The sequence below is a fragment of the Phocoena sinus genome, chromosome 15 (genome assembly GCF_008692025.1).
Source record: "Phocoena sinus isolate mPhoSin1 chromosome 15, mPhoSin1.pri, whole genome shotgun sequence".
NCBI lineage: Eukaryota > Metazoa > Chordata > Mammalia > Artiodactyla > Phocoenidae > Phocoena > Phocoena sinus.
The window spans coordinates 87,743,255-87,766,584 of NC_045777.1; the positions used below are offsets into that span (position 1 = coordinate 87,743,255).

General features: G+C 53.4%; 1 protein-coding gene across 5 annotated transcripts in view; it reads left to right on the top strand.

Annotated features, from left to right (window-relative positions):
• The window catches only part of ADAP1 (ArfGAP with dual PH domains 1), a 76,934-nt gene that overhangs the window by 7,594 nt on the left and 46,010 nt on the right, over positions 1-23,330 (top strand). Inside the window, exon 1 of one of the 5 annotated variants that reach the window (XM_032606294.1) lies at positions 4,419-4,722. The exons of 3 other annotated variants lie outside the window; for them this stretch is intronic. In XM_032606294.1, coding sequence (XP_032462185.1) covers positions 4,641-4,722 — 82 coding nt within the window. In that variant the 5' untranslated portion in view covers positions 4,419-4,640. Of the gene's footprint in view, positions 1-4,418; positions 4,723-23,330 lie in introns of those variants that run through there. One more of the 5 variants, XM_032606293.1, reaches the window with a different exon arrangement.

Sequence of the window (23,330 nt, forward strand, 5' to 3'; positions counted from 1 at the left end):
GTTTTAAAATTTTATTTATTTATTTGATTTTTGGCTGCGTTGGATCTTTGTTGCTGCGCGCGGGCTTTCTCTAGTTGCGGCAAGCGGCGGCTACTCTTTGTTGCGGTGCGCGGGCTTCTCACTACGGTGGCTTCTCTTGTTGCGGAGCACGGGCTCTAGGTGCTCGGGCTTCAGTAGTTGTGGCACACGGGCTCAGTAGTTGTGGCTCGTGGGCTGTAGAGCACAGGCTCAGTAGTTGTGGCCCGTGGGCTCTAGAGCACAGGCTCAGTAGTTGTGGCACATGGGCTCAGTAGTTGTAGCTCGTGGGCTCAGAGCACAGGCTCAGTAGTTGTGGCACACGGGCTCAGTAGTTGTGGTTTGCGGGCTCTAGAGCGCAGGCTCAGTAGTTGTGGTGCACGGGCTTAGTTGCTCTGCGGCATGTGGGATCTTCCTGGACCAGGGCTCGAGCCCGTGTCCCCTGCATTGGCGGGCAGGTTCTTAACCACTGTGCCAGCAGGGGAGCCCCTGTAAGTGAGTTTTGAGTTGTGCTGATTTGTGTGTGAACTGCAGATCCACGGCTGGACGTTGCTGCTGCTGCGGGCTCCCCAGACTGCATCTGGGACCTTTCCCTGCGGCTCCCGCCCCTGCCCCAGCCAGGCCGCCCGTGCTCACTGCCTTTGGGAAGCCACGTCCTGGCAGCCTATCTCCGAGCCCGAGAGATGCTCCACCCTCCTCCTCCTGCAAGATGCTGGTTCTCTTAGGGACACCAAGCAAAAAATATTTTTAAATGTCCCCAAACCCACTAAACAACCCATAGCGCCCTGCCCCCACAGACACCCCACCCCACATGTCACCTCTGGGGACAACCCTGAGACCCTGTCTTCCCAGGGGGTCTCCAGGGCCGGTGCCGCTCTCAGATGGAGAAACCGTCCTGGTCCCAGGGGCCTGTCCCTGCTGCCCCCTGGCTTTGGGGTGGGGAGGGGCCTCCATACCTGTGTCTGTTAAGCACACACAAAGCTCCTGAGTGGCCCTGCTGTACCAAGGGTCCCCTTTCCTTTGGGTTTTTTTGTGTTTCTCTTGGTGGGAAAAAAAAAAAAAAAAAAAGATCCTTTTTGTTGGGGGTGGGGCCGGAGGCTGAGGGCAGAGGCTCAGGAGGTGCGCTGGGTGAGGGCTTTAAAACAGGAACTGTCCCAAGCCACACCAGGAAGCTGGTCCTCGTGGCCAGGCGTGTCCCCGTCGCTCATTTTCGCCACCATCTTCGCGCCGTCTCCACCCTTCTGGGAGGTGCCTGCTTCCTCAGCCCCCATGAGTCCTGGCCCCCAGTGGAGGGCTGACCCCAAATCCCCAGCCACCCCGCTCCTGGGAAGACCCACAGGGGTCCCCTCTGGGGTCTGGCTCAGCAGGCCCGCGGAGGAGGGTGGGCGCAGGCGGAGGGATGCCTCTGCAGCCCTGCCGAGGCCCCAGGAGGGTTCTGGCCTGGTTCCTGCCCTGCTCCATTCTCGCCCAGCACCACCCCGGAACCTTGTGGCTGCTCAGCCCCCGAGCCACAGTGCGTCCAGGGAAGGGCTGGAAGGCAGTGCCCACTCTCCCCACCCCCGTGCCAGGGTTGGGGCTGATTCATCCTAAACCCGGGTCTCAGGCCAGGGGTGCTGGCACAGCCTGGGGCTCCCCGTCTTCTCCCCTACTTAGACGCGTCAAGCTGCTAAGGGCTCTGCATACAGCAGGCGCTGCGAGAATGCTGTCGAGGGGAGGGGCCTGTGGAAGGAAGGACCCGGCTGCCTAGAAGGCCGGCACACGCGTCAGCCAGGGAGCTCTGAGCATCGCTGTGCCCCTGCCACTGGAGACCTCTGCGCTTGGCGTGTCCCCTCCCCTCCCCTCCCCTCCCCTCCCTGTCCGGGCAGGAGTGCCAACCCACCTGCTCTACAGAAGCTCCTTAGGAGTCTGGGGACAGCTGCCGGTGGCTGGGGGCCGCACTGCCCTCTGTGGGGATGAGGATGCCTGCTGCACCCCTACCCCGGTGCTGGTCCTCTGCCTGCCAGCACCCCCACCGCCTTGCAGCCCCCCTCGGCCCTCCCCCCTCAACTTCTGGGCCCTCCCCTCCCCCCACCACCTGTCTTCGTGGCCATCTCCCCACCTCCCGCACGGCCCTGGGCGGCCCACCCGCTGTAGCCGCCTCGCCGTCGACTGCCCTGGACTCTGTCCCCAGCCCTGGAGTGGACCCCTCCCTGGATCTTCTGTGGGCTTTGGCGGCCCCACCATCCCCAACGCCTTCCTCGGGCCACGAGGCCCTGAGTCCCGGGCATTTCCCGTCCCCTACACCCGGGCAAGCACAGCTGTCTCCCCACTCACCCTCGTGTGCCCCCCGCCCCAAAAGCAGACAGAGTGGTCACTCTCCTTCGTCCCCATCCCCCTCAGGACAGGAGCCGGACCCCCAGGGCCGTGCGGGGACCCCGGGGTCTGGCCCCCAGCAGCCGCAGGACCCTGGGCCAGCCCTTGTCTGGCTGTGGCCCACCCTGGGCTGCCTGTCACCTTCTGAATTTTATGAGTCCTGAGCCCCGCACCCCAGCCCCACTGCACCCCGTGCCTTCACTCCAGCCTGGGCGCCGGTGGGGACGGGGGCCGCTGCAGATCTTGGACATGCCTGTCTCCTCTTTTAAGAGTCTGTTTCGTGACCTGGCGCCTCTTCTTGAATTCTCACTTCCTCCTGCCTACCTGGACAGTATCTTCACCTCCTTAGCCGGATGGGAAGACAGAGAAAGTGAACAACCCACCGCCAAACAGGGCGTGGCTGTGCGCTCAGCCCTGCCTGCTCCGCACCTGCCCTACTCTGAGGCCCCTGTAGCTTCCCTGCCTCTCTTGGACCCTCAGCAACCCTGCCCTGCTTGAGGGGTGGGGTGTCTCTTTGTTTCCGAGCTGTATGTTCATCCCAGCCCTGCCACCTAGAAGCCACGTGCGGCCTTGGGTGTGATTGAACTGCTCTGTGCCTCAGTTTCCCCATCTTTAAATGGGGATTAAATAAGAAGACACATGTGGGGGGTCTGACCTAATGCCTGGTGCCGTTGGTAGAGTAGCTGTTGTTGTAATTGACGTCGGCCTGTCTTCAGTGACGTGCTCCACTCTGCTGTGTGGCAGATTCTGACCCTGGCACGGGGACCCAGAGATGAAAATGCCACCCATCCCTCCCACAAGGCCCTAGAAGGGCTGTGTCCCTGCTGTTGGGCAGAGTGGGCGGCTGGGGGCCGGGCAGGGGCCAGGCCTTGGTGAATTGGCACCAGCACAGCCTCCACGGAGGGCGAGGTGGCAGGCCTGTCACCAGTTGGGATGCTCTTCCCCTTGTCCCGGAGGTGCCACTGCCGGATGTGGACCCACCCGGGACGATTGCAGAGCGTCCGACTGTGATCCCAGCAGATGGAAGACGCCCGCCTCTCAGCCAGGCCCTAGGGAACAAGTCGTTGTTCAGCTCTGAGTAGAACGCAGCCGTTGGGAAAGAAAGGGGTAGATCTGTGTGTATGGACTCGAAGAGGGGCACGTACGGTTTACTCAGTGAAAATAAACCGACCCAAACCCCCCAGCAGCAGACCAGAGGAACAGGGACTCCCTTGGTGTTCTGACAGGCCGAGGACCATTCTGGAAGGATGCTAATGGCGTTAACAATGGTTGGCTCACAGTTGCCGGGGCGGGGGTGGAGGTGGGGAGATTCAGTCTCGTACTGTTTCAATTTGTTTTTAACAAGATGCATCGTTGCATTCATAATTTAAGAAGAAAATGAAAAGAATTTGAAACAATGCGGTGGGGGGGGCGGGGCGCATCACCTCCCTCCCTCCCCGTGTCTCGGTCCTGGCCTCCTGACTCGGAACAGGCTTTATCGGGAGCATCGCGGCCCACCCCTTGTCCTGTCTCTGCTGGGTGGACGGCTGGGGCCCTTCTCCAGCCTGAGCACCCACCGCACTCACTGGGCCTTGTCACCTGCCGGCCATCTCCTCCCAGGGCAGGAATGGTGTGAGCCCCGGCCCCCAGCACTGGGCACACACCCCTCCCTCCAACAGGCATTCCCGGCGTGCCCACTGGACCTGGTGTGCTGACCCCTTGGGCGCACAGTAGGTGTCCAGGCGCTGTTGGGGCCCAAATGACCGAAGGATGATCCCACCCAGGCCTGTGGTTATTCGGTTCCCTCAAGCCCCCCACCACTGTGGCTGGTGGCCTCTCGCTCGGGCAGGTGGGCCGCTGCGCTGGGATAGGGTGGGCGGAGGCGGCAGCGGCGGCGGCGGCGGCGGGCAGACCTCCCCGGGCGGGTCCCCGGGCGCGCGGGCGGGCGGGTTCCCGGGCGCGCGGGCTGGGACGCCGGGCGCGCGGGCTGGGACGCCTGGCCGGCGCGGGAGGAGGCTGCCCGCCCGCCCGCGCCGCTGGGGGCCGCCCGCGGGCCGCGCCGGCCAGAGCGCGCCGTGCGCCCCGGGCCCCGCGCCGGCACACGCTCGGCTGCCGCGGCGGCGACGAGAGCGGCGGCGGTGGAGCCGGGCCGGGCGGCAGGAATGCGGAACCGGCGCGCGGGCTGAGCTGCTCAGGATGGCGCAGGGGCGGCGGCGGCGGGCGGCCTGCGCGGGGCCCTAGCGCGGCGGGGCGGACGCTCCCCACCCGGCGTCGCGGGGGGCGGCAACGCGGCCATGGCCAAGGAGCGGCGGAAGGCCGTGCTGGAGCTGCTGCAGCGGCCGGCGAACGCGCGCTGCGCGGACTGCGGCGCCCCGGGTAGGTGCGGGGCCGCTGGCTGCGCCCGGGGTAGCTGGGGGTCTGGGTGGGTGCGGGCCGGGTAGTGGCCGGCCCGCGTGGGGGAGGGCCTGAGTGGATGCGGCCCGGGGTGGGTGCCGGCCTGGATGCCAGCCCCGGGGTCGGGGAGGGGTGCTGCGGCGCCTGCTTGGGGTGGGGGGGGGCGCGGGCAGCGCAGCCTGGTCCCCGCTCGGGTGGGGCGCGGGCCCGAGGGCACCTGCCGGGACCCGGACATCGCCTGCCCGCCCACGGCCCCTGGCCTGCGGCTGTGTCGCCGCCTCCCCTCCCCCAGGCTGCGTGTCTCGCTGTCACCCGCGGACCGCCGCCGCCTTGCGAAACCTGGGGTTCCGCAAAGAAAGAGGAAATCGCGGCGGGCGACCGGCTGCAGGGAGGGGACGGACAAGAGGGCCGCGGGCCTCTGTGCGTGGGTGTGGGGTTCCACCTGGCCCTGCCCCCCACCTGCGGGTGACGTCATGGGCCCCCGCCTGGAGCCCCCCTCTAGCCCTGCACCCGGCGGCAGGGGGAGGAAGCACCTGCCGCCTCCACGTGGACCCCGTGGGAACGGGCGCCCCTCCCCCCACCCGGCCTCCCTGCTCTGGGGCAGGTGGCCCGTTCAGGTGGGGCAGAGGGGCAGGTGCAGCTCGGAGCAAGCACTAGGCTTCCTGCGCCCCATCCTCCCAGCAGGCACCTCCTAGACTTTGCTCCTGGGTGGTGCCCGCTATGGGTTGAGTTCCAAGGCGCCAGAGCCCTGGGGCTACGTGTGCTGGGACTGGCAGGAGGAGAGAAGGCTTTGCTCTCGGGCAAGCGGCGCCCTGCTACTGGGCTGGCAGCCCCTGGCGCGGCTTCGCTGCGGTGGGGGGTGGAAGAGCCCCGAGAGGCTCACCTGCTCAGGCCCCCAGCAGGGAGGGCGGCTCAGCTCAGGCGCTGTCCCCAGGCTCTGCGGGGACACACGGGGCGCTCCACTGGGGGCTCCTAGCCTGAGCCCCTCAGAACAAGCCTACCACAGCAGGGAGTGGCCGAGCAGCCCCCGAGGGGGGGGGGGAAGGTGGGAAGACTGCATTTGTTCTGAGACTCCTGTTTGAGACACAGTCTCTGGACACCCCGCAAGTAGGGCACCCCCCCCAGCTCTCCTCTGCTGCTCGCCCGCTGGGCTAGGAGGGGTCCCCAGCGCAGCCCCCGCCCCTGCCGAGTGCTGGGCATCTGCTGGGCAGCTGCAGTGTGGCTTCGAGAGGCCACGCCAGAGCTGGAGTGTCCCAGAGGGGCGGCAGATTGAGGGCCTTTCCCCGCCGCCCTGAGGGCCTGCCTCGCCTCGTCTGTGCAATGAGGCGGCAGCACCGTCCCCTCCGAGCCTGCTCTCGCCCGCTCCGCCGTCCCACCTCCCTCTCCCAGACCTGTGTTTCCACTTGTCAGGAGAGCGGCCCTGCCAGGGAGCAGTCTGGTGAGGAAGGGCGGTCAGCATGTTCTGCTCTCAGGCTTGGCCTGGGGGGCCCGGGCAGCGGGGAGCTGGCCCCGGCCCTCCCCTTCCTGGCCACCCTGCCCAGCGGGGGCTTCTCTGGACCCAGAGCCTCCCTGGCAGGAGGGACAGTGGGCTTCCTTGGTGTGGTGGGCCCTGCAGCTGCCGTGCCCACCCACCCACTCGGTCCAGGGGTGTGGCCCTCCAGCAGGTATGAGGGGTCGGGAGTCGCCGGCTCTCCCTGGCGTCGGGCCCGCCTCTGCTTTTCAGACTCGGTCCATGACCTCGGCATCTTGCCTCATCTTGTCTGGCAGCCTGAGGAGCAGACAAGATACGGGCTGTTGCCCCCATTTTACAGCTGGGGAGACCGAGAACTTGAGCTGTCTTAGGGGACATGGGGCCTCAAAGGCAGACCGGCTCTCCTGCCCTGACCTCCCGTGACCCCCATGTGATGCCCGCGCATGGTCTCTGCTGGAGCCCCGCTGGTCCGTCCATATTCTGTGCCACTGTGGGGTGTCACTGGGACCTCCCATCCCTGCTGTGGCCCAGATAGGCAACTCGGTCCCACTCTGGCATTGATGGGGGCTGGAGGGGGGGCAGAACACCATCACATGGACTGATTCATGGCTGCTCTTCTCAACTGCAGCCCACCAGGAGCTGGGTGCCTCAAGGGTGAGGGTCCCCACGGCCCGCACTCTGCACCACAGGACAAGGGGTGGTCCCCGGCCCCCCTAACCACCAGAGCAGATCTGGGAAGACCTCACAGCTGGCCATGCAAGGGCTGCTGGGAGGAACGCAGTCTGGGGTTGGCTGCAGCCCCCATGGGACCTGCTCCCAGATCCTCCCATTGTCTGCTCCAAGAGTGGGTCCCCTGCCCTTGAACACAGGGCCTTGTCTAACAGCTTCCAGAGAGGCTGCTCTCGTTGCAAGCCTGGTGGTGGTGGGGGGGGGTGTCCTCCGCCTTGGAGGGTGTGGGTAGGGGGCTGTGCCTCTTACTTCCTCTGAGTCACCTGCCTAGTTGGGACAAATGACGGTGTCACCTTTGAAGCTCAGGTCTGACGCCCAGGAAGGACATGGTCTCTCGGCTCTTTCATTGGGCTGAGGTGTGGGTGATCATTCTGTGGGGCTTTAACGCATGTCACCTGGACCTTGGGATTGCCTAGAGCGCCAGGCAAAAACCACCTCTGAGCACACGTGGGCCTTCTGATTGGCGGTGAGGTCTGGGCTCGTTAAGGAGAGCTTTCTGAGAAGACGGATGGTTTGGGACGGCGGCGTGGAGACCCTGCTGCTCCTGGACCGGGGGTGTCTGGGTGTGAGTGGCCCTGGGGGCCCGTCCTCGCAGCTCTGCCAGGACTGGAGCAACTGCCTGCAAGACCAAGGGGGTGAACTCAGAGCGGGAGGTCCTCCCTCAACCCTGGAAGGCTTCAAGGCAGAGGTGACTTGTCAGACATCGCTGTAAACCTGGGCAGAGAGGAATTTCGGGAATTTGGCTTAGTTTGGGAGAGGGTCCCCTGAGAGCGTGGTTGGCAGGGGGCTGCTGAGGAGTGGGCTGGGCAGGCAGTCCCTGCTCCCTGGAGCAGCAGCCCACTTGGGTTTTGGGTTAAATTGTGTTTTCGTTGTGGTAAAATATACAAAATAGTTATTTTTCAGTGTGCAGCTCTGTGGTGTTAAGTGCATTCACACTGTCGTGCAGCCATCACCACCACCCATCTCACAGCTCTTTCCATCTTGCAGGACGGAAACTCTGTCCCCATTAAACACTGACTCCCTCTTCCCCAGCCCCCACCCTTCCATTTTCTGTCTGTATGAATTTGACCCACGTAAGTGGAATCACACAGTATTTGTCCTTTTGTGTCTGGCTTATTTCACTGAACGTAATGTCCTCAATGTTTATCATGTTGTGTCAGGTGTCAGAATTTCCTACCTTCTTTAAAAAATTGAGTTATAATTGACTGTCACGTCATATTAGTTTCAGGTGTACGGCGTAGTGATTCGGTATCTGTACGTGTTGAGAAATGATCACCATGGTAAGCCTAGTTAATATCCTTCAACACGCAGAGTTTTTCCTTGTGATGAGAACCTTTAAGATCTACTGTCTTAGGAACTTTCAAATATACAGCACAGTGTTTTTCACTGTAACACCATGCTGTGTGTTACATCCGCAGGACTCATTTATCTTGTAACTGGACGTCTGTACCTTTTGACCCCCCTTCACCCATTTCACCCACCCCACCCTACCTCTGACAACCACCAATCTGTTCTCTGTATCTGTGAGTTTGGGGTTTTTTTGGTTTGAGGTTTGGGTTGTTTTTAGATTGCATATACAGTATTTGTCTTTCTCTGTCTGGTTTATTTTATCAGCATAATGCCCTCAGGATCCATCCATGTTGTCACAAATGACCAGGTTTCCTGCTTTTCTATGGTTGAATAATATTCATATATTATACATCACATTTTCTTTATCCAGTCATCCATATCTTAGCTATGGTAAATAAGGCTGTAATGAACATGGGGTACAGATATCTTTTTGAATTTGTTTTCATTTCCTTCAGTAAAATATCTAGAAGTGAAATTACTAGATTGTATGGAAGTTCTAGTTTTAATTTTTTAGGAACGTCCATACTGTTTCCATAGTGGCTGTATCAATTTACATTGTCACCCAAGTGTACAAGGGTCCCCTTTTATCCCCGTCTTTGTCAGCACTTGTTATTTCTTGTCTTTTTTTGATGATGGCTATTCTAACAGGTGCGAGGTGATGCCTCACTGTGGGCTTGATTTGCATTTCCCTGATGGCTAGTGATTTGAGCATCTTTTCATGTACCAGGCCATCTGCATATCTTCTTTGGAAAAATGTCTCTTCGGAGGCCTTGCCCGTTTTCTAATTGAAGTGTTTTGTTTCGTTTTATTGCTATTGTATGAGTTCTTTTTGTATTTTGGGTATTGACCCATTATTAGATATATGATTTGCAAATATCTTCTCCCATAGGTTGCCTTTTTATTTTGTTGATGGTCTCCTTTGCCGTGCAGAAGCTTTTTAGTCCCACTTGTTTATTTTTGCTTTCGTTGCCTTTGCTTTTGGTGTCAAATCCAAAAAATCATCACTAAGACCGACGTCAAAGAGCTTACTGTCTGTGTTCTTCTAGGAGTTTTATGGTTCCATGTCTTACATCCAAGTCTTTAATCCATTTCAAGTTAATTTCTGTGTATGGTGTAAGACAGTGGTCCGAGTTCATTCTTTTGCATGTGGCTGTCTGGTTTTCCCAGCACCATTTATTGAAGAAATTGTCCTTTATCCGCTATATAGTCTTGGCTCCTTTGTTGTAAATTAATTGCCTATATATGTGTGGGCTTATTTCTAAGCCATCTATTCTATTCCACTGATCTGTGTGTCTGTTTTTATGCTAATACCATACTTTTTTCTCATACTGTTTTGATTACTATAGCTTTCTAATACAGTTTGAAATAAGGAAATATGATGCCTCCAGCTTTGTTCCTCTTTCTCAAGATTGCTTTGGCTATTTGGGCTTCTTTGAGGTTCCATACAAATTTTAGGATGGTTTGTTTTTGTCAAAAATGCCATTGGAATTTTGATAGGGGTTTCTGTAGATATCTACATTGAATTTGTAGATCGCTTTGGTGGGTAGGGACATTTTAACAGTATTAATTCTTCCAGTCCGTGAGCCCAGAATATAATTCCATTCATTTGTGTCTTCTTCAGTTTCTTTCATCAGTGTCTTACAGTTCTCAGTGTACATGTTTTTCACCTCCTCGGCTAAATTTATTCCTAGGTATTTTATTCTTTTTGATGCAATCATCAATTTATTGCTTGCTTTCTTCCTGCTAGTTCTTTTTAGTAGTGTAAGGAAATGCGGCAAATTATTGTATATTGATTGTGTACCCTGCAACTTTACTGAACTTGTGTAGTAGTTCTAACATTTTGACGGCGTCTTAGGGTTTTCCGTATTTTATATCATGTCATCGGCAAACAGTGACAGTTTTCCTTTTTCCTTTCTTATTTGGATGCCATCTCTTTCTTATTCTTGCCTATTTGCTCTGGTTGGGGCTTCCCATACTTTGTTGAATAACAGCGGCAAGACCGGGCTTCCTTGTCTTTGTTCCCGATCTCATGACTTATTCTTCATTTGGTGGATCACGTTGATTGCTTTGGGAATGTTGATCCATCCTTGCATCCGTGGAATAAATCTCAGTTGATCATGGTATATGATCCTTTCAATGCATTGTTAAATTTAGTTTGCTAATAGTTTGTTACGGATTTTGCATCTCTGTTCATCAGGTATATTGGCCTATAACTTCCTTTTTCTGTGGTGTCTTTGTCTGGTTTTGGTATCAGGGTGATGCTGGCCTTGTAAAATGAGTTTCAGGGTGTCCCCTTCTGTTTCTTGGGAGAGTTTGAGAGGGACTGGTATTAATTCTTCTTTAAATGTTTGGTAGAATTCACCAGCAAAGCCTTCTGGTCCTGGACTTTAGGTTGCCGGGAGGTTTTGATTACCGATTCAATCTCCTTATTAGTGATTGGTCTGTTCAGATTTTCTGTTTCTTCATGACTCAGTCTTGGTAGGTTTCATGTTTCTAGGAAATTATCCATTTCTTCCAAGTCGTCCAGTTCTTTTACTTCTAGGTTAATACCCTTGTGGGTAGAAAAGATGCTCGACGTGATTGCAGTCCTCTGAAATTAGACTTGTTTTGTGGCCTAACGAGTGATTTGTCTTGGAGAGTGTTCCACGTGCACTTAAGAATGTGTATTCTGTGTTGCTTCTGGATGGAATTTCCCATGTACGTCTGTTAAGTCCATGGTCTAACGTGTTGTTTAAAGCCAGTGTTTCCTCGTTGATTTTCTGCCTGGATGATCTAACCATTGGTGAAAGTGGGTGTTAAAGTCCCCTGCTATTACTGTATTTCTGTCTGTCTCTCCCTTTAGGTCTGTTAATATTTGCTTTACAGTTTTAGATGTCACTTACGCTGGGTACCTAAATACTTACAAATGCTATCCCGTCTTGTTGGAGGGCTCTTTCTCATTACGTAATGACCTTCTTTGTCTCTTATCACAGCACTTGTTTTAAAGCCTATTTTTTCTGAGTATGTTTCCTAAGTATAGCTATCCTAACTCTCTTTTGATTTCCATTTCCTTCCTTTTTAAGGTCAAATAGTATTCCATTGTATGAATGGACTACATTTTACTTATCCATTCTTCCACAGATGGACCCTTGGGTTGCTTCCACGTTTTAGCTATTGTGGACAATGCTGCTGTGAACATGGGTGTACAGACCTCTCAAGACTCTGCTTTCAGTTCTTTCGGGTGTATACCCAGAAGTGGAATTACTGGGTCACTTGGTAATTCTGTTTTTATTTTTTTGAGTAATCTTGTACTGTTTTCCGAAGTGGCGGTATCATTTTATATTCCCACCAAGGGTTCACATGGGTTCGAATTTCTCCACATCCTCACCAACACTTGTTTTCTGTTTCTTGGATAGTTGCCATCCCAGTGGTGTGCGGTGGTGTCTCACTGTGGTCTGGATTTGCATTTCCTGAATGATCAATCATGCTGGCATCTTTTCGTGTGCTGATTGACCATTTGTACATCTTCTTCGGAGAAATGTCTTTTTAAATTCTTTGCCCGTTAGAAATCGGGTTGTTTGTTGTTGTTGTTGAGTTTGGGGAGTTCTCTGTATATTCTGGACATTAATCCCTTATCAGATATATGATTTGCAAATATTTTCTCTCGTTCTGTGGGTCGCCTTTTTACTTGATGGATAGTATATTTTGATGCACAAAATATAAAATATTTTCATGAGGGAATTCCCTGGCGGTCCAGTGGTTAGAACTCAGTGCTCTCACTGCTGAGGGCCCGGTTTCAATCCCTAGTCAGGGAACTAAAATCCCACAAAGCCGTGCAGCGCAACCAAAAAGAAAAATTTTTTTTTTCATTTTCGTGAAATCCAATTTGCTTATTTTTTTCTTTTCTTGCCTGTGCCCTTTGGTGTCATAGCCAAGAAAGCATTTTCAAATCCAGTGTTATGAAGCTTTTGTCCCATGTTTTCTTCTCAGAGTTTACGGTTTTAGGTCTCACATTTAGGTTCTTGATCTATTTTGAGTTAATTTTTGTACATGGTGTTAGGTAAGGGTCCACCTTTATTCTTTTTTGCATGTGGCCATCCCAGTGTTCCAGCACCATTTCTTGCACAGACTGTTTTTCCCCATTGATTGATCTTTACACCCTTGTCAAAAATCATTTGACCATATATGTGAGGGTTTATTTCTGGGCTCTGTGTTCTATTCCATTGGTCTATTTGTCTGTTTTTATGCCAATACCACACTGTTTTGATTACTATAGCTTTGGAGGTCCCTTGTGATTACCTATGAATTTTAGGATGGGTTTTTCTATTTCTGCCAAAAAAGTCTTTGGGATTTTGATAGGGTTTGCATTGACTTTTTAGATCACTTTGGGTAATGTTGACATTTTAACAATATTAAGTCTTCTAGTCCATGAACATGGGATGTGTTTCCATTTATTTATGTCCTCTTTAATTTCTTTCAAGAATGTTTGTAGTTTTCGTTGTACAAGTCTTTCACCTCCTTGGTTAAGTTAATTCCTAAATATTTTATTCTTTTTGATGCTAATGTAAATGGCATTGTTTTTGTAATTTCCTTTGCAAATTGTTCTGTATATATAGAAATGCAACTGATTTTTGTGTGTTAACTTTGAATCCTGCTGCTTTGCTTAGTTTGTCTATTAGTTCTAACAGCTTTTTTGTGGAGTCATTATGAATTTCTACATATAAGATCATATCATTGGCAAATGAGATAATTTTGCTTCTTCCTTTCCAATCTGGATGTCTTTCATTTCTTTTCCTTTTTTTTTTTTTTTTTTTTTTTTTGCAGTACGCGGGCCTCTCACTGTTGTGGCCTCTCCCGTTGCGGAGCACAGGCTCCGGATGCGCAGGCTCAGTGGCCATGGCGCACGGGCCCGGCAGCTCTGCGGCCCCGGACCGGGGCACGAACCCGTGTCCCCTGCATCGGCAGGCGGACTCTCAACCACTGTGCCACCAGGGAAGCCCTTTCATTTCTTTTTCTTGCCTGATTCCTCTGGCTAGAAGTTCCGCTACTGTGTTCGACACAAGTGGTGCAGAGGGCAACTTTGTCTTGTTCCTGATCTTAGAGGAAAAGCCTTCAGTCTTTCACCATTGACTGTTATGTTTGCTGTGGGTTTTTCATATATGGCTTTTATTATGTGGAGTTAGTTTACTTCTGTTTCTTTCTTGTTGATTGTTTTTATGAAGAGTGTTGACTTCTTTCAAATGCTTTTCCTGCACCGGTTGAGATGATCACGTGTTTTTTCCCCTCTTTATTCTATTTAAGTGATGTATTACATTGATTGATCTTCATGTACTGAGCTGTTCTTTCATTCCAGGAATAACTCCTACGTGGTCATGGTGTATAATCCTTTTAATATGGTACTCAATTCAGGTAGATAATGCTTTTTTAAACTTTTTGAAGCCTTTTATTATGGATATTTCAAACATATACAAATACACCCCTTACCCAGGTTTAACCATTCACTCTTTTTTCCATATTCTTTTCCATTATGGTTTATTACAGGATATTGAATATAGTTCCCTGTGCTATAAAGTAGGACCTGTTGTTTATCCATCCTGTATATAATAGTTTGCAACTGCTAGCCCCAAACTCCCAGTCCAACCCTCCCCGGCCCCCTCCCCTTGGCACCCACAAGTCTGTTCTGTATGTCTCTGAGTCTGTCTCTATTTAGTTTGATAGTATTTTGTTGAGGACTTTTTTTTAAAAATTATTTATTTATTTACTTTGGCTGTGTTGGGTCTTCGTTGCTGCACAAGGGCCCCCTCTAGTTGCAGCGAGCGGAGGCCACTCCTCACTGCAGTGCACGGGCCCCTCACTGTGGTGGCCTCTCTCGCTGCAGAGCATGGGCTCCAGGTGTGCAGGCTCAGTAGTTGTGGCCTGCGGGCTTCAGTAGCTGTGGCACATGGGCTCAGCTGCTCCGTGGCGTGTGGGATCCTCCCAGACCAGGGCTCGAACCCGTGTCCCCTGCATTGGCAGGCGGACCCCCAACCACTGCACCACCAGGGAAGCCCATTGTTGAGGATTTTTGCACCAATGTTCATAAGGTATATTGGTCTGTGGTTTTCTTATAGCGTCTTTGGTATCAGGTTTATGCTGGTCTTATAGAATGAGTTAGGAAGTGTTCCCTCATCTTCAGTTTTTCAATTTTTTAAAAAAAAGTTTGAGAGGAATTGGTGTCAGTTCTTCTCTTTTTTTTAAATAAATTTATTTATTTTTGGCTGCGTCGGGTCTTTGTTGCTGCACGCGGGCTTTCTCTAATTGTGGCGAGCGGGAGCTACTCTTTGTTGTGCTGCCCAGGCTGCCCATTACAGTGGCTTCTCTTGTTGTGCAGCACGGGCTCTAAGCACGTGGGCTTCAGTAGTCGTGGCTCGCGGGCTCTAGAGCGCAGGCTCAGTAGTTGTGGTGCACGGGCTTAGTTGCTCCGCGGCATGTGGGATCTTCCTGGACCAGGGCTTGAACCCGTGTCCCCTGAATTGGCAGGCAGATTCTTAACCACTGTGCCACCAGGGAAGTTCGCGGTGTCAGTTCTTTAGATGTTAGGCAGAATTTGCCGTTGAAGCCGTGAGGTCCAGTTCTTTTCTTTGTATGGAGAATTTGATTGTGGATTCAATCTCCTTCCTAGTTATAGGTCTATTCAGATCATGTATTTCTTCCTGGTTTAGTCTTGGTAGGTTTTGTGTTCCTAGGAATTCGTCCGTTTCATCCAAGTTTTCCACTTTGTTGGTGTACAGTTCACAGTACTTTCTTATAATCTTTTTTATGTCTGTAGAATTGGTAATAATATCCCCACTTTCATTTCTTTCTTTTTTTAAGTTTATTTTTTTATATGAAATATAGTCGATTTACAGTGTTTTATTTGTTTCTGATGTACATCAGAGTGATTCAGTTTTATATGTGTGTGTGTGTGTGTATTCTTTTTCATATTCTTTTCCATTATGGTTTATCACAGGGTCTTGAATACAGTTCCCTGTGCTCTACAGCAGGACCTTGTTGTTCATCCATCCTATATGTAATAGTTTGCATCTGCCAATCCCAAACTCCCATGCCATCCTTCCCCCACCCCCCTCCCCCTTGGCAACCACAAGTCTGTTCTCTACGCCTGTGAGTCTGTTTCTGTTTTGTAGATATGTTCTTTTGTGTCATATTTTAGATTCCACATGTCAGTGATGTCATATGGTATTTGTCTTTCTCTTTCTGACTTACTTCACTTAGTATGATCATCTCTAGGTCCATCCCACTTTCATTTCTGATTTTAGTATTTTGAATCTTCTCTCTTTTCTTAGTCCATCTAGTTGAATTTTTGTCAATTTTGTTGATCTTTTTGGACAACCAACATTTGGCTTCATTTATTTTCTCTATTGTTTTTCTGTTCTCTATTTCACTTATCTCTGCTCTAATCTTTATTTCTTTCTTCTTTCCTCTGGCTTTGGGTTTAGTTCTTCTTTTCCTAGTTCTTTACATTGTAAAGTTAGGTTACTGATTTGAGATCTTTCTTTTTTTTTTTTTAATGTCTGCATTTATAGCCATAAATTTCCCCCTTAGCACCGCTTCTGCTGCATCTCATAAGCTTTAGTATGTTGTGTTTTTGTTTTCATTCATCTCTAAGTATTTTCTAATTTCCACCATGATTTCTTCTTAGATCCATTGGTTGTTTAAAGAGTGTTGTTAAATTTCCACAAAATCGTGAATTTTACAGTTTTCTTTGTTATCGATTTCTAACTTCATCCCGTGGTGGTTAGAAAAGATACTTTGTATGATATCTATCCTTTAAAATCTATTGAGACTTAATGTGTGCCCTGAGGTATGGTCTATCCTGCCAAATGTCCCATGTGCACTTGTGAGAACGTGTGTGCTGCTGTCAGGTGGAGGGTTCTCTGTGTGTCTGTTAGGTCTAGTTGGCTTATTGTGTTAAGTCCTCTGTTTCCTTACTTCTGTCTGGTTCTTCTGTCCATTATTGAGAGTAGAATATTGAAATCTTCAACTGTTACTGTAGAATTGCCTATTTTCCCCTTCAAGTTGTCAATTTTTGCTTCATGTATCTTGATGGTGTGTCATTAGCTATGTAAATATTCATAATTGTTATATCTTCTGGCTGTATTGAAACTTTATGAATATATAATGCCTTTCTTTGTTTCTTGTAGCCTTTTTTGATTTAAGGTCTGTTTTGTGTAGCCACTCTTCCTCTAACTTGTTTACTGTTTGCATGGAATATCTTTTTCTATCCTTTTAGTTTCAACCTGTTTGTGATTTTGGATCTCAAGTGAGTCTCCTGGAGAAAGGATACAGCTGGATGATGTGTTTTTCACCATTCTGGCAATCTCTGTCTTTTGATTGGGAGTTTAATACATTTACATTTACAGTAGTTACTGATAAGGAGGGACTCACTTCTGTCATTGTGCTATTTGTTTTCTATGCCCTGTAGATTTTTTTGTCCCTTATTTCCTGCATTCCTGTCATATTTTGTTTATTTTTTTAGTGAAATATTTAATTTTTTTCTTAATTTCTTTTTGTGTGTATTCTATAACTATTTTCTTTGTGGTTACCATGGGAATTACATTTAACATTCTAAAGTTATAGCATTCTAATTTGAATTTATAGCAGCTTAACTTTAATAACCTACAAAACCTCTGCTTTTTTATAGCTCCGTCTCCACCTCTTTCAGTTGTTGATGTCGCAGAATGATATCTTTATACATTGTGTGCCCTAAAACATAAACTACTAATTATTTTAAATGCACTATCTCCTAAAGTATGTAAAAAACAAGGTTTGGAGTCACAACCCAGAGTTACAGTAATGCCAGCTTTAACATTAGTGTTTTTTCCTTTAAAAGTATTAGTCTCTTAAATCATGTAGATAACAAAAAGTTACGAACCATTGTTACAGCAATACTGGCTTGTATAATAGCCCACATATTTACCTTTATTGAGATCTTTGTTTCTCCACATGGCTTTGAGGTACCATCTAGTGTTCCTTCATTTCACCTACAGGACTCCCTGAGCATTTCTTGCAGGTAGTCCTAGTGGTCACGAACTCCCTCAGCTCTTGTTTATCTGGGAATGTCCTCATTTCCCCCTTACTTTTTTTTTTTTTTGGCCACACTGCATGACTTGTGGGATCTTAGTTCCCCAACCAGGGATTGAACCTAGGCCCTTGGCAGTGAGAGCGCGGAGTCCTAACCTCCGAACTACCAGGGAATTCTCTCCCCGTTACTTTTGAAGGACAGTTTTGCTTGGATAGAGTCTTCTTTGTTAAGAGGTCCCCCCCACGCCTTGAGCACTTTGAATATATTGGCTGTCTTTTGCCTCCAACATTTCTGATGAGAAGTCTGCTCGTTATCTATTCGAGGATCCCTTGTATGTGACAGGTTGCTTCTCTTTTGATGCTTTCAAGATTCTTTGTGTTTTGAAAGTTTGGTTATAATGTTTCTCAGTTTGGGCCTCTTTGAGTTCATCTTCCTTGTAGTTTGTTGAGCTTCTTGGATGTTTATATTCATGTCTTTCATCAAATTTGTGAAGTTTTCAGTGAGTATTTCTTCATATATTTTCTCCGCATGTTTCTTTCTCTGCCTTTTCTCCTTCTGGGACTCCCATAATGCATATGTTGCTCTGTTTCGTCATGTCCCACAGGTTCTTTAGGCACTGCTCACTTTTATTCAATCTTTTTTCTTTCTCCCCCCCCCAGCCTCAATAATTTCTACTCTCATATCTTCACATTCACTGATTCTTTCTTCTGCCTGCTCGTATCTGCCTTTGAATCTCTCTAGTGAGTTTTTCATTTCAGCTGTACTTTTAGCTCCAGGTTTTTTGTCTGTTTGTTTATTTCTTTTTAGCTTCCTATCTCTTTGTCGATATTTCTACTTTGTTTATATTAATGCACTGTTTTCTTGACTTTCTCTGCATATTCCTGTTGTTCTTTGAGCATAGTTAAGGCTGTGCTATAAAATGTCTAGTATATTTGCCATTAAGTCTTTTTCAGGGGCACATTCTGTTTAATTATTTTTCCCTTTGGATAGGCCATACTCTCCTGTTTCTTTGTGTGCCTTGTGTTTTTTTGTTGAACACTGGGCATTTGAATCTAATAATATGGTGCCTCTGGAAATCAGATTCTGCCCCTTCCGCAGGGTTTGCTATTATTTTGTAATTGTTTTTTTCCCCTGGCTGTTATAGGCTGTGTCTGTGCTGTGGATCAGCCTGAGGAGGTGAATTTAATGTCTTCTCAGGTCTTTTCTAAGCCTTTCTCTGGTCATGCGTGGTCACTTTCTAGTTTTCCTCATATATGCAGTTGTTTCTGAATGTCCTAGTCTTTGACGAGTGGCTCCCAAAAGGGGGAAAGCACAAATGAAGGGGGAAAGCTGGTGCTGGCCCTTTAAGTCTTTGGGAGGTCTTGAGATGCAGGGGGAGGGGCTGCAGCGAAGGCTGCCTCCCCCTTTTTCTGCGCGCTGTGGTCAGAAGCAGCAATCAGAGCGCAGATCACGGACGTTTGAGGGACAGGGTCCTTCTTCGCCCTGGCTCCTGCGAACTGAGTGCCAGCTGCACCTAGGACACGTGCAGCGGCCTGCTGTGCTCAGAGCTGAAGCTGAGCAGAATGAACTGCAGTTTATGTCCACGTTCTCCCCTGGAGATTGTAAGACTTCAGCAGGCTCTGGGGTTCGGAAATCGGTACGTCAGTACCGTCGTTTTCCGGGGGGGGAGAGAGGTTTCTGGTGCTTCCTACCCGGCCATCTTTCCAGAATCTTCTCCGGGATGGCCACTCTATCCAGGCCCAGAGGTGGACAGCCGTGAGCCAGTCTCACCTGGCCCCCGACCCTGGTCCGCGGCATCCTGCCACTTTGCAGAGGTGGCTCGTGGCTGCGCGGCTCTGCCCACGGACCCGGAGGCCTGTGAGGGCCAAGCCTTCAGTCGGCCGCCCACCCCGGACTCCAGCGCGGGTGCCCCCTCGCTCCATCCCACGCGTGTGCAGGAGCGCCTCGTCCTGTGCCGTCGCCCGGGCTGTCTGCTCACGTGTCTGCATTCTGTGGGGAAGACGGATGACGAGCAAGTGACCCCGTGCGGAGGCGGGACAGGCAGACCGTGCAGTGCAGTGGTGAGCACTGCCGGCTGCCCATCAAGAACGGGCAGGGACGGTGACGGGCCGCCTGGGGCCTGCATTGTGGAAACGCGCTGGGCCTGCGGGAATCTGGAGGAAGAGCATTCTGGACGCTCGGAGCAGCTGCCCAGATGCTGGGTCCAGGCCTGGCCTCTTTAGGGAGCTGGAGGTGGGGGGTTGACTGCAGGGAGGCTCTGGGCCAGCAGGGGAAGCGTGGGGTCACCTTGTGCGAGGGTCGCCTCGTCTAATGACGGGTTTGGGGTGGGTTTGGTGGGGAGCAGCCCGATCCACATTTTGGGGTCCCGGGGAGGGCAGGTGGAGGACAGGTGCGGGCACTGGGCACTCCCTGCTGGAGCCGCACCAGCAGAGGAGATGGTGAGGGAGCCCCGGGGAGGGTGGAGACCCCCGTGAAGACAGCTGTTAACAAGTGGGAGGGGACGCCCGCGTGCGAAGGGGTCAGAGAGCAAACTGGACTGAGCCCTGGCGGAGCAGCTCAGGGGTTGCTGGCTGACGGGGTGGGATGGTGGGAGCCGGCGGCAGTGCCCGGAGTCACCCTGTGAAAGGAGCCGAGACCTCCGTGGACACAGGCAGGACCGGGAGCACAGGAGGCGGCGGGGGCACCTCTGTCCCCGGCGTGAGGTGGAGGGGTGGGCGGGGAGGAGAGGGTGAAGCAGCGTCTCTGATGCGGGAAGCCCCGGGAAGGGGGGGCCCTGGCCACATGCCCTTGGATGTCCCCGTGATGCATGGTCCTGGGTCAACCTGCGCACCTGTACGCGGCTGGGCCCTTCCCTGCGCGTGGGGCGCCCCCGGGCGAGACCTTGGTGGGTGAGAGGCGGCCCGCGTCGTGCAGCAGAGGGAGGGTGGTGGAGACTCGGGGTCTGTGCCCTTGAGGTGCAGGGCAGGTGGGTCGGAAGAGGGTCCCTGAGTGGGAGCGGCGGCCTCTGTGGTGACAGGGTGAGGGTGTGGCCCTGGGTGCGGCTGGGGTCTGGGTGGGGGGTCACTGGGAGGAGGGTGTTACTGGGATGTGACGAGGGGACGGGTGGGTAAGCACGGGCACCAGGGTCATCCGGGGTCCCCCGGGGGGCGTGGCTCTTCCGGAAGCGGGTGGGCCCGCCAGCTGCTGTGGCCCCGGCCGGACAGAAGCCTAGAGGCCGGTGTGTCCAGAGCAGGAGGCATGAGCTCAGAGGGGCCCTGACCGGGGGCGCAGGCAGGGCCTCAGAGCGGGACGGAGGGCCCGAGGCGCGGAAGCGAGATGGAAGCAGGTGGGCTGCTAGGATGCTCACGAACCCTCCGGACTAGAGGTGACGGTGGTGTGGTGGGAAATGATCGAGTCCCGGATGCCTTGTGGAGTCTGGGGAGCAGGGCTTGCTGGCAAACGGGGCGTGGGGGTGAAGGGCGGGGGTGGGCCAAGGGCGCCCCGGCTTTGGGCCGAGGCTGAAGGAAGGGTGAGGTGCCGTCGCCGGCTGGGGCCGGCCTGGGGAGGTGGGCTGGGCACCAGGGGCTGGTTTAGAGGCCGCGACAGACCTGGAGTGGAGGCGCGAGCCTGGCGCCCGGACGGCCCTGGGGGAAGGAGGGCAGAGGTAGAGACCGGGGAGGGGGGAAATAGCCAGAGGGGTGTCACTGTTTGGGTGTAACTGTTTCCCTTTCTCTTTTTCTTGATTGAGGTGAAATTCACACAGCATAAAATTGGCCATTAAAAGTGAACAATTCAGTGGCATTTAGAACATCCCCAGGTTGTGTGACCATCACCTCCGTCTAGCTCAAAGTACAGTTTTCACAGCCAAGAGACCAGATGAGATGCCGGGAGGGTGCCTGGCGGGGAGGGGTACGCACGCGGCCTGGAAGGCAGGAGGACCCCTGGGAGGCAGGCGGCCTGGCCAGAGGCTGCCTGGTCCAGGAAGAATGGGGTCAGTGCCACGGAGGCCAGAGGGGTCTGCGATGGGGGTGGTGGAGCGGTGGGGATGAGAGGGATGGGGGGCGTCTGGAAGGCTCCTCGGGGCCAAGAGAGGGACTTTGGCAGTGTGCGTGGTGCTGGCCGGAGTGATGGAAGAGCTGGGGAAGGACGGTGCGGGAGAGAAGAGGGAACTAGGCCAGGCAGGTGGGGAGGGCTCAGGAGAGGAGGCTGAGCGAGGCTGGGTCCCGTGCTTGCCTCTCAGTGGACTGGGCACTGGGGCCGGGAGAGAGGAGAAGGTGTGAACCACAGGTATTCACTGAGCGCCTGCTGTATACAGGGTGCCGGCTTTGGTGATGGGAACCACCAGGCACAGAAGCCAATTGCCTGCCCTCCCGGAGCTTCGATTCCAGCGGGAGACAGAGGATAAACACAGCCCAGGCTGCACTGTGTGTTGGGAAGCGCCAACAGTGGAAACGGGGCGTGGGACCCGGATTGAGGCGAAGGGCGGGTGCTGTGCGTGTGGGGAGGGCCCGGCCCCAGCAGATGAGTAACTGTGATGGGCAGTGGGCACAGGCTGTGGGCCCCTAGGCGGCCACTGGGCCTTCTGTCCAGAGGCAGTTGCCTGGCTGTGCCCACCAGGACTCGGCCCTCCTCTGCCTTGTGGGGGTCGAGGTCCCTGGAGCCGGGCCACAGGGTTCGGCCAGACCCACCGTGCCATTGACAGGTCCCGCTGCACACCCTCCTCCCCCTGCTGGGCCTTGGCCGAGGGACACACCTGCTCTTGCTGGCTCAGCCCCAGGACATGTCTCACCTGGCCTCGGTCGGGCTCCCGGAGACGGAAATAGTCAGGGGGCTGAGTCACTGAGTGCCCTAGGAGAAAGCCGGGCAGAGCCGGGGCAGAGGGAGGGCAGAAGACGGGAGAGGAGCCGGGCGGAAGCTGGCGGCCTGGAGCAGCCTGCTGGGCGGCAGGTCCCGTCACCCTGATTCAGAGAGGGTGCGGCAGGAGCCTGGAGAAGCACAGAGCAGCCCCGGCACTTGAGGGGCCGGGGCAGGAGTGCACATGGAGACTCAGGCCTGGCCCCTCTCCCGCCCCCTCTTATTGCAGGGCCCCATGCGCTCCACCCACACAAGCCCATGCCCTTGGTCACCCCGTGGCCCGGGCCATTGGGCAAGGAATCCCTGAGTCCTGGGTGCTCTGAAGTAGACAGAGGGGCAGGGCAGGCTCTGGACGGCTCGGCGGCCCCTTGCCCCGCAGGGACGGGGTGCAGCCAGAGTGGAGCCCGGACCAGGGGTGGGGCCCTCCTGCCCGGGACTAAGGGGGTCCTGGTGCTGGGGTACCCCTACCAGCTCTCCTCCCACCGTGGGCCCCCTCCCACCCCAGGGGCTCCGAGCTCAGGAGTGTGGGGCTTTCGCATATACACGGACACCCCAGCCCTGTGCCTGTCTCCTGGCCCTGATGGGGAAGGGGGGCTTGTGCAGATGGGGTGGACCTGGCTGTTCCCCAGCGGCTTGGGAGGGAAGCCTGCGGGAACAGCCTGTCCACTAGGAAAGCTGAAGGTCACCCACCCCCTTCCTTGGGGACCTCCTGCCAGCCATTATCCAGCCCCTCATCGCCCCCGCTGCACGCGTGCACATGCGCCCACCCCGGAGGTCCTTGGCCTCAGGGTCGCATCCCCAGTGGACGGGCCGGGGCGGCCCTCCTGCCCGAGATTGTGCCGAGAGGCTTTTGTCGGAAGGAGGGAGGGGCTGGCATCAAGTGAATTACCGATTAGCTGAAGTGCAGGCACAGCGCAGGGAGAGTTAATCCATTAATCGACCAGAGGGACACACAGGAGACTGTCCTGGAGCTGCCTGCAGGGCCACGGCGAGGGGCCCGCACACCCCACTGGTCTCCATGTACTGCTTTGGGGGCTTTGGGGGGCGGTCACTCTGCCTGACCCCAGGGACCTTAAACTGTTTCTCAGAGTCACCCCCAGAACTCGCCTCCCAGGGTCTGAATACTTCCTTAAAGTAGGGGCTCTTGATTGGAAAGCCCTCCCAGGG